Below are 11020 nucleotides of genomic sequence, written 5' to 3' on the forward strand. Positions count from 1 at the left end.
TGGTTGTATTTAGCCAAAATACCCTGCATTATAGTTTGCTTCCTGCTTTTGGTGCAGTCTATAGTTCACTTGGTGTTCACATATGAATTCATTTGGTCCATTTCAACCAAACCAAGACCAAGGTTTGCAGACAGACCAGAGTTTCCTTTCAAATTTCCTTTCTTGTTCCGCAGAAGAGTTTGATTGAGCATTCACACGTTCCCAAACAAACTAGACTTTCTTGGCAAACAAACAAGAGTTTGATTAAAGTGAAGTAAACAGGGTTGGTGTAATACTTCAACTACCCAGGAATAGCTACAAATCCTTGAAGGACATTCTAAAAAATGCCTAAAACCCCCTATTTTCATTGTTCAAACATCAAATACACCTTAATATGCATCAGTCCACATAGTGTATACTAACAGAAGTAGAAACTAGCATCCACGGTATTCCTCATCTCTGCTCTTGGGAGTTCAGTCAATCAATGCCAAGGAAAATGAATGGCGCTCCTGGATTGGCTGTTTTGCAAATGCCAGCTAGTAGCATATCGAATAGCATTGCACCAAGGTTTCCAGTTTTCCAAGCTGCATTTCCATTTGAATATTTTAAGGTAGGCAAATTTTCAGCTTATAATTTAGTTACGTTCCACAGAAAAATTAGCGAATAAGTAAATCCTTGTATCCTGAACCGTGAATATATTAGAGGGCAATGTTTTTTGCAAAAAAACACAGACACTGGATTGGCCACAAAAGCTGCCAATAATTAGCATTGCTTTAAACCACAGCTAGCAAGCAGCAAGTGGCAGATAACCTGACTAACTTACTAATCTTATCTTACTAGTTTTGCATAGCACAAATGTTAGCAGAGTATCTAGAAAATGATGTTCTGCGCAATTAAAAGCCACTGCTAACTTTAGTGGGGCTTATTTTTTTTTACATTTTCGCTTAAGTCTAACTATAAAAATCAAGAAATAATAATTAAGGTTTTTGACATCATTACAGTTATAATAAACAACAGGTTTTTTAGCAGCAGTAGGGATGGTAGTTACTGTCATCTGTTTGGAAAACGTACTTAGGCCGTACAGCCTCATGTCAATAGTCTGGTTTTTATGTCTCACATTGGCTGTGATTTAATAACCCGGCGTTTTTTTCTTTGATGTCTCAGGTGTCTTCATCTGGGAGTCAAACTGGGTTAGTGGACCATGTTTGTACCTCTGACTTCCCTTCCCTTCATCCTGTCTGTCCCCCACCACCACCCCACTACTTCTCATTTCCTGGCCGTTTGCTTCTGTGCCTCGGCTAAGTCCTCTTTAGTCTTGTCTGATCTGTTTTAAAAGCTTCGCCCAAGGGGAGAGGGGCCTCTCCTCCCTGTTTTTCTCCCCTTTTCCTGCCCTCTCTTGTGCTTTCCCAGCAGTGTGTATCATGGCCAACCAGAGTGTCAACTTTACCACCACAAGAGAAGAAAGTTAGATTTAGCTGCAATCGCACAAATTGACTCTATTGGGATAAAAATAGCTTGCTGAGCAGAACTAGTTCTGTTGGAAAATCCTTGACTGTTTTTAGGGGAACTGAATTTACCGCTGAATCCCAACTGGCCGCAGAAATTACAGGACTCTCCAGCTCTTGCCCTCTTCTTATGTTCATCACTTTTTTCCTTCCTCTGTAATCGTACAGGAGAGCTGACCTGGCCGGCCCACATCTGGCAGCCTTCATTAGTGACCCTGTGAATCTCAGCGCAACACGGGATGCAGCCCATGGGAAAGAAGCAGCTCCCCCCAGGGACCAAACACTTAGCTTGTGTGTGTGTGTGAGTAAGTGTTTTTTGAGAGTCACAGTCGCCCTAATGACTTCTGCCACACAGTTTTACGAGGCTGGGAACCACTTATAGGCCTTCCGGAAGTCTAAAGGTGACACTGAACCCTCGGGATGTTAATGTATGTGTTGAGGAGAAAAATTCCATCTTTACTTCTTGTCTATGCTAAATGACTCAATTTTTTTCCCAGTGGATATATATTAAAGTTGCAGCTAAGGATTACCATAGTAATCAAGTTTCCTATTGATTATTCTGATGATTAATCGAGTAATCGAATAAAAAAATTGGAAAGTTCTGCAGAGTTTTCATTTAACAACTTATTGTTGTTTAATGTTATTTGTTAAAAATACATAAAAATGGCAAATAAATAATTAAATTCCTTTTTTAAATAAGAAAATAAGGGTTTTATTACCTATAATGCAACACATAGCATTTCTTTAGTGCATGCTTGACGATTTGTAGCAAATACATCTGCAGCTAAAACATACTCCTAATATCAACATGTGAAAAGCTCAGACCTTTCAGACTCAACATCAATACTGTGTAGAGATGATCTGTTGATTAATTTTTCAAATAATTAATCAACAGATCAACAAAATGTATGTTTTGTGGCTTAATTACTGTTCTGAGTATGTTGCTCTTTCAACAAATGGCTTTTTTGGGGTCTGTATACTCCAGTTAAAGATTATTCAATTACTAAATTAGTTGGCGATTTTGTCAGTAACTGATTAATCCAATTAATTGTTTCAGCCCTAATATACATCCGTTAATTTAATGGCAGATATTTACATATCTCTATGCCAGTTTACCAGTTATCCACATCTGTTTTTGTTACTTTAACAGTGAGGAAACTTTACTCATTCGTTACAATCTGTCATTTTCAGCAGTTGCAGATTAGAGATCATGTTTTGTAGTGCTATTCTTGGTGTGAGTACAAACTCTAATCCTAAATAACATTAAGTGTTGTAATTAGGGATGCACTGATGAATTGACCTCGAATTCCTTATTTTTCAGAGATCTGTGATTGACCAACACTTGAGAAGCCAATCTTATCCACTCAGCTCATCTGCCTCGGCAAAGGTCTGAAAATCAGCCGCTGTCTTTATTTGCTCTGCCGTGAGAGAGTTTTAACTGACAGACCCAAAAGGTCGTGTCTGCACGTTCATAATCAACAATAATCACCCTATTGCTGCCAGCTCTGCAACTTTGCTATATTTAGCAACATTTCAGACAAAACAATCAGCATTGTCCAAAATCAGCATCGTCAAGAAAGGCTACTTAAAGATCAGTAATTTCAGATTGGCTAGAAAACTGCAATCGGTGTACCTCTGCCTGTAGTTTCTCAAGTTTTCTAATATGTTTTCTGACTGAAGTGTAACAGTTAAATTAAGCAAACCGCCTAATTTTAAAAATATTCTCACAGTCACAGTGGACTCTGTTCGATTCTGGAGCAAAATCCAAACATTTGTTACATTTTCAGCCGGTGCGGTTAACGTTCACACTGCACTGTGTCAAACGATCCAAATTAATTGAAAAACTTGTCTCCCCACTCGCCTGTGGGGGCGCTGCAGCAAGAACTACTGAAAGAAATTACACAAAAACCTGTAAAGAAGACACTGAATATGACTTCCTTCTTCAAGAAATGTAAACAAAAGTGGAGTGGCATCAGATTTTAGTGGTTGTAGGATTTGTCTGTGGTAAAAGACCACGAGTCATTTCTCCCTTTACGCTAGACACAAGCATTTGTTTTGGTTGCATTTACTCAGAATGCCCTGTACTAAAGCCCGATTCCTGCTTTTGGAGTGGTTTCTGGTCCACTTAGCATTCATATATTAACTCGAATTCGCCAGAGTTCACTTCAACAAAACAGAGACCTGTGTATTTAGGTGGACCAGAGTTCGCTTTTTTGGTCTGCTTCAGAGTTTGATAACGCATTCACACCTCCCCAAACAAAGCAAACTTTATAGACAAACAAACTAGAGTTCAGTTAAAATGGACTAAATGGGTGGGTGTGAATGCACCCTTAAGCAATGTGCTTGTCGTTTGGATAGTTAATCTCATTTATAATAATGGAGGAGATTGTAAAACCCTGGATGATTGATCCCATCCTGTAAAATTAAAATAATTGTTTAATTTACAATTGATTTCCATAAAAGCCCATCTCATCCCTTTCTCCTAAATATTCAGAGAATGACTTGCGTCCGGTAGTGAGAGTGACTAAAAGCTAAAAAACACCTGGCAGACATCATCAACCCGTTTTGTGTGGAGCCCAATGGGCAAAAACCACAAGTAATCATGGGTATTAAGGAGCACACTGCTGTCTGAATGAGTGGATGGCCCACATGGTTGTTACACTTCAACCCACAAGCAGGTGGTCTGGGATGAGGAAAATAATAGAAAAGAGGAAGTGCGGCTCGGAGTACCTTTGTTTCTCAAACACACACACACACACACACGCACACACACACACACACCCACACACACACACACACACACACACACACACACACACCCTTACGCCGACTGTCAGTAACTCCAATCAGAGTTTATATGATTTGTCTTGGCATATATGCCAAACACAAAGGCTCAAATATCCACTGCACAGAGGATCCCTACCACCAAGTCGCTTCTTTCGGCCAGAAAACTCCTCTCAACAGCCAAAGGGAACCTAACACTGGCGACGGCGACCATAAAAAGCCTTGCACTATGTGCTTCTGCTTGTGTGATGATATGATCAGATACGCCACCTTTTCTTCCCTCAGGCCACTTCGAGGCTGCTTCCTGACTCTGAATAGGAGCGCAGAGGGGGAACCGCAGGACGTGAGGGGGAGTTAAGATAGACTCATCTGACTGGGGCAAACAGAGGTGCCATTGAAGAATGCTCAGAACTGGAGGGACAAGGGCTCACTTTCATTGAGGTAAATGAATACTGTAGCAGGGACACATACCAGTGAGGAATTAATGGCTCAGATTGTTATCGGAGGCATCACTTGCTCAAACCCCTAAAAAGTCAACAGGTTTTAGCAGTAAAATTTAAGCCCTCAGGTTTTTAAACCCTTAATGGCTCCTGCTCTTCTTGACACCTCAAATCCCACCTTATAAATCCCCCCCAAAAAGAGGAACAACTACGACTGCTAGACACTCCTGCAGCAACAGGAGTTTGAACTATGTTAGTTAAGGGTTCATTTATCTAAAATTTAATAAATTATTTCTTTTTTGTTGAAATCTTAATCTTGTGTCAAATTAGTGACTTCCTCCGGAAAACTTTCCAATACTTTCCATGCATGACAACTTAAACGAAAGGCGCAAACAGATGCTTTCAACAATCAGGTCAACTGAGGTGAGTCTTACACAACTGAGAACTCCAGTGTCTGCTTAGGTCACATTTACATAAAATAGTTTGCAGAAGTCCTAACGTTGGCCCGTTTTTTAGTAAGGTTTTATAATGTTTTCCTGTAGACTGGAAGCTTTTTCACACACCAAATTTTTCACATTTTCACTTTAACTTATGAATTATCCAGCAGTAGAAAGTCTGCTAGATTCCCCTAGGGATACACCAGGGTACTGTCACAACACAAAAGGCAATTTAAGAGAGAACCAGTTTTAAATCGGAGAGTTACGTACTTTTGCCACTAACATCTTGTTACAAGGACACAGTCTGATTGTCTCTTTTTTTTTTTAGCTAAATCTAAACAGTTCCAAATGTAACAGTTTTGCAAAAAAAATAAAAAATAGCATTTAGTACCATGAAAATGATCCCTGAAGAGCTACTGGCTAAAAAGTTGGCAAAACAGCAGATGATCAACTTACAGGGGAGGTTTAACTTCTTCTTTAACTTCTTCCAGGTGAGGTTTTTTTTTAAAAAGTCATAAGCATCTAGCAACTTCCTGCAGTTCATCACTCTTGTCATTTTGAAAAGAATAAATAAATCTCAGACTCTCACGGCCAGCTAAGCAAGGCTGGTGGTATCAACTAACTCACTCACTCTTTGGTTACCTAGCAACAACTTGTTGAGTAACTTGTGGTTACCTAGCAACAGTCTGTTGAGTGGTTACAGAGCAGTTTCAGGTTTCACCATCGTGCCTCATAACTGCTTAAAAATACAGAACCTCGTAGAGTGAAGGGAGAAAATAAGCACACGAGCTCGAGAGGAAATAGCAGATAAAACTGGTAAATTAATGTCATCATTTTGGCAGTATTTCAAATATTTAAAACAAAAAACTAATCAATAATTATCGAAACATCCACTTGTATGAAACGTTTGCGCAGTGACACCTTTTTCAGCCATATTGTCGTATCATAGGCAGAAGGCAGTGCGCTACCAGCATTGTTCTTGTCTAAAACATAAAATGAAGTTGATCTAATGGTTGGCTTAGCCTTAGATCAACTATTAGCTTACACAAATTAAAAATGCCAATAGAGTTATCTACTGTAATACAGTAGAGCCCCACTGGTTCAGTATTTGCATATTTCTCTTTTTTAATGCAACGCAATTATTTGTGGGCAATTTGACTATGTTTATGTGGAGCGTATTTAAAATATTGTAAGAATATGTGGCTGGGAAAACTGAAATACATAGGTGAAAAGCTACATAACATGCTATAGGCTAGCACTTGCAAAGCAGCCAATCCAGGAGCCATTCACTTGGTGCTCATTGTTTGTATCACCAAGAGCGGTTAAAACAATCACAGATTCAAAGATAAGGAAGATAAAAATGTGTTTTCACATTCAGGTGCAGGTAGTGGACATAAAATGGTGAAAAATATGACAAAATCAACATAAAAATTTTAAAAACAAGAGATATTAGTGATTAAATAACTTAACATTCTTAACAAAATAAAGATATTAAAGGTGGGTTACAACTTTTTCAGTTTTGTACGAATGTATGAAATATGAAACAACCTACAAAACTTGAAGCTTTGGTTTTCAAGCACCAAATCAATCCCATCATCACCAGTTCACATCAGTCTGCAATCAACACAGTGCCAAAGGAGGTATGTGATCCCTCAACAGCATCCTTCCTCGCCCTACATCGAGTTGGCCCGATACCTCTCATCTCCCTGGACAGAAAGAAGCTCTGCCCTGAACTGCTTTGATTTGGGTCATCCATTGTACTACTGGAATCTGCAAGATATTATTTCTGGTCTGGACTGCTTCAGCTCAGTTCCCGCCTTCAGAAGGCATCACTGAATGGCTGATTAATATGAAAGCAGATCTTAAGCTTGTTAGTTAATAATCTTTGAGAAAATGTAAAGGGACAAATTATCAGCAGCTAAAATAATCAAAGTATCCAAACTTTGAAAATCTGCCCAAGTTTTGACAATCCTTTTACTGATAATTCATTGCTACAATAACAACCATCACAACAAGAGTGTAACACTGAAATACACAATCACTCGCTTGGCCTTGTGTGCCCGCTCAAACCCGACCCAATGTCCATCTCCGTGTATAATTGGAGACGTCTGAGGAGTGGGACAGTGCAGGGGCACAATGATGGCTTTGTGGCCCAGTGGGAAGGTGGTGTGTGTGTGTGTGTGTGAGCGACGAGTGAATACATGACTGGGCCAAATTAAGATGTGGCGGGGGGCCAAGATGACTGCCCACTTGTTGCTGTCCGAAGCTTTGACCCGGTCGGCACAATCATTCAGTAGGGAGTGAACCTGACTGCTGCTGCTCACCAATGTGGGCATTTAAACAAGAAAGCAAAAGAAAGTTTGGGTTTACACTTAAACTTTAAAAAATACAAATCTAGAAACCTTTTCTCCATGTTTTTAATGGGTTGTAAAGCGTCAAGCCATCTGTCTTGGGCAATCAGAGAGAGTGAGCACTGAGGGCTTTTGAGGAGGGGACAAACTCCCAAGAGAAGGGTGTGTGGGGGGTGGCAAAGGGACGGGGTTTGAGGGTCTCTCTGGGAAGCCTCTCCCAGATTAGTCACACAGAATTAATCGCAGAGCAGAACAATGGTCGCCGAGCTTCTGGCAAACCCAGCTGTCGCTCCGTGAAAGAAAAGAAAAACAAGATTTAGGGCCGGAGAGGAGTTTGGCTGGAGAGACGACAGAATGTGGCGGCAGTAACACATACCCAAACACAGTATCTCACGGTGACCCCCTGCCCTCATCAGAGTCCACCACTCATTTCACTCCACATCCTCTGACCATTTGCCACCCAGAAATAGCTCCAGCAGTGTGAGCGCACACCGCTTCATCTCCTTCACATGCAAACCCCAAAACCTCTGAGTCATTTCAGTCGCCACAATCCCACATTCCAGCTCTTCTGTGCAGGCATTCGTCATAACTTGCACAATCACAAGACAGACGTGGACATTAAACTTACTTGCACTCTCCATTGCCATCTGGAGTAGCTTCACACCTCCCCTGGTTCAAACAAGACTCTGTGGGCATGGAGCATCTCAGACCTGCAAAAGCAACATTTTAACACATGTGTACTCTGCAAAACACCCTGAGTTTATTTTTAACAAAGCAGAGTTTTGAGCTAAGGTAGCAGAAAAAGCAATGGAAGATTTGCTTCTCACACAAATATTTGAAATTGCCCCGGTAATGCTTCTTAAATGTGATGTCTACCTGCGACATCTCCTGCTACCTTAGAGTGTAGTTTGACATCAGCATGCTCTAAAACGCAGCTTGACAGAAGTTGAAAAATATGAGTAACACAACAGTGCAATCGCAACAAAACACTAACCAAACCGCAGAAGCTTACATTCACACACTAGTGAGGAAAAAAAAAGTTTTTGGTTTTTGCTGGATAAGTCTGGAACAGCTGCCTGAGCAAAAAAGGAGCGCGAAAACTTTCCCAGGAGAGGTGAGTTTAGGAAAAGACGTGCTTTTAATATTAATAAGACAACAAGTGCAACATGCCACAAAAGTGAATTTAAAAGAATCTATGTTGACAGCTCAGTCTAACAAATCTGCGGCGTGTGTTCAGGAAGTTGGAGAAAGATTCCCAGGTTGACACGAAAGTTTAAAAAAACAGGTTGAGATTGTACCGAAGTTACAACAAAACTACACTTTCTCAAATATATTTTGAGGCATTAACGAACCGAAAGCTTCCCGTCACTCACCTCGTGTTACTCCTATCAGCGACAGCAGGAAAGTTAGTTTCACTAACAAAAAAATATGCATTCCTTCTGGTTTAAAAAGATTATAAAAATCCACGTGGGTTTTTTCATAGATCCAATATTATGTCTTCCTCCTTGACAGGGAAAAAAACAAACCCTTTACGTTCACCCAAGAGTATATCCACAGAGAGTTGGGGGGGGAAAGTGAAGCGGACACCCGGCATGAGACGTCGTCACTTCAAGTCCCGAGTTGGAAATGATTTGAGGGACGAAAGTCTCCATCCGCTGCTCTTCGCTCTGAAGGGGCGTTTTTCTTCCACACCGATACGCTAACAATCACATAGTTGTTCCCCAGACAGGCACAAGCTGTGCAGCTTGATGAAGAGATAGCAGGGAGTTTGTTTTTTTGTGTCCCCCAGCGGTTTTCCCACGTAGTAAACGGTTAATTAGCTGACACTTGTGGAACATCAGCGCCACAGGTTTTCCTCAAGATGCTAGCTGCTGAGATGCTAGCTCAGGCTAGATGCTACATAAAAACAGTAAAAATATAAATGTCAAGTTAGGCTCTACATTTATGTTCTTGACCATTTTATATCAGATGAAGTCAAAGTTTACTAAATTACTTTTGTAGTCTTTTAAAATAATGTAGGCTATCTGATATTTTTTTAATTTAGGGTACTGTTAAATTTTGCAAATCTTTCTTTTATCATTTAAATGTGGCTACAATATGTCACTTTTATTAAAATATATACTTTTTTTGACACATTTGTTAAAATTATTAGAATAATATTTTTTTCCTAGTAGGAACTGCATTAATAAGTCACTCAGCCAGAAACAACCAGAGATAGGAGGAGGGTCTTAGTGCTGTCAATCACTCTTGCATAGCCAGCTAGAAATGCTAAGTCTAGTTAGCATGGCCACCGATGATGAATGAACGGTTTTAGTGGAATGGTAAGCTCTTTCGCAGCCTTTAGCACATTTAGCAGCAATGATTCAACGAGTTAAATGGCTTCTCCATGCTCTGATTGGTTGTTTTTGTCCAAGAACGATGCAATTCTTCATATGGCAAATAGTAGCTCTGCTTTCTGCAGAGAGAAGGTGGAGCGGCTTGATCTTTTCAAATCTTATCTGTCTCGTATTGTACTGTCGCCACATGGTGACAATTTTAACAAAGAGACAAAACAACATATTTCTGTAAAAGTTACGTACTGCAGCATTAAGTAGGTGTTTCAAAAAGACAATCATCCAGACCAAACCGGTAACCAAATAATCTTGTGTCCACAGCGACATGAATAATATCATGGAGTGGCCAGCCCAGGGCCAGCTGATCCTTTTGGGACCCTACTTATATTTTCATTTGTAGCACCCCATATCATGCTATCATGCTAGCTTGGTGCTCTTCGGGGGCCCCTGTTGGTGCGGAGTTTCTAAGCAGCCGCTTAACTTGCCAGTGCCATGGATCAGCTTTGGTCCAGACCAACCCACAGACTTTATCTACTCCATTACAAAATGTGGAAACATACATTTTCAAACATTTGTTTGGTTTGTACAATAACTGAGTTCATAAAAAACAGCCTCTTTCTCCAATTTCTGTTTCAATTATTTTTCTTTGGATTAAACTGCATACAGTTGCATTCAAAATAATAACAGTGTGTTTTTTAGAGAAAGGCTCAAAATCCTTTTACTAGTGACTCGCAAATTTATTGGGAAATGCATTTTATTCCCACATAGAGGAATAAGAAATATGTGTCAAGTCTATTATTATTATGCTGTTGTTCTTCAGGGAGGTCTCCTAGATTTGTGCAACACTCCTGATTTTCTTTTTTAAAAATTCTATTGCGTACTTGTTTTAAATTATCCATCTCATATAATTTATTTATTCTTTTCTTGTTGTTTTTGTGAAGTTTTTTGTGATTTTTGTCAGTGAAATATACAATTTCTTTACCTTTTTAACAAGAATTGTTACAAAAATTCTTCAATCTGCATTTAATCTTCACCTTCAAGGAACTGGCAACCATAATAGGTAACAGATTTAGGTTTATTAAAGCTTTTATTTGATGATTATCTAGTAAAATTAATATATTTATCAGTTAGACTTTTGTTACAAAAACATTGTAGATTATTTCCTCCATAAAAAGCACCAACATAACAAAA

The 11020-nt window shown here is 39.6% G+C and overlaps 1 protein-coding gene across 1 annotated transcript in view; it reads right to left on the reverse strand.

Moving 5' to 3' along the window:
- The window catches only part of LOC102234173 (neurogenic locus notch homolog protein 1-like), a 54695-nt gene extending 45409 nt beyond the window's left edge, over nucleotides 1-9286 (reverse strand). Inside the window, exons 1-2 of the mRNA XM_005800995.2 lie at nucleotides 8870-9286; nucleotides 8125-8206 (exon numbers count right to left, since the gene is read on the reverse strand). Of these exons, the coding sequence (XP_005801052.1) occupies nucleotides 8125-8206; nucleotides 8870-8930 (143 nt within the window). The 5' untranslated portion in view covers nucleotides 8931-9286. The remainder of the gene's footprint in view (nucleotides 1-8124; nucleotides 8207-8869) is intronic.
- Nucleotides 9287-11020: the final 1734 nt, after the last annotated feature.

The sequence above is a fragment of the Xiphophorus maculatus genome, chromosome 12 (genome assembly GCF_002775205.1).
Source record: "Xiphophorus maculatus strain JP 163 A chromosome 12, X_maculatus-5.0-male, whole genome shotgun sequence".
Classification (NCBI taxonomy): domain Eukaryota; kingdom Metazoa; phylum Chordata; class Actinopteri; order Cyprinodontiformes; family Poeciliidae; genus Xiphophorus; species Xiphophorus maculatus.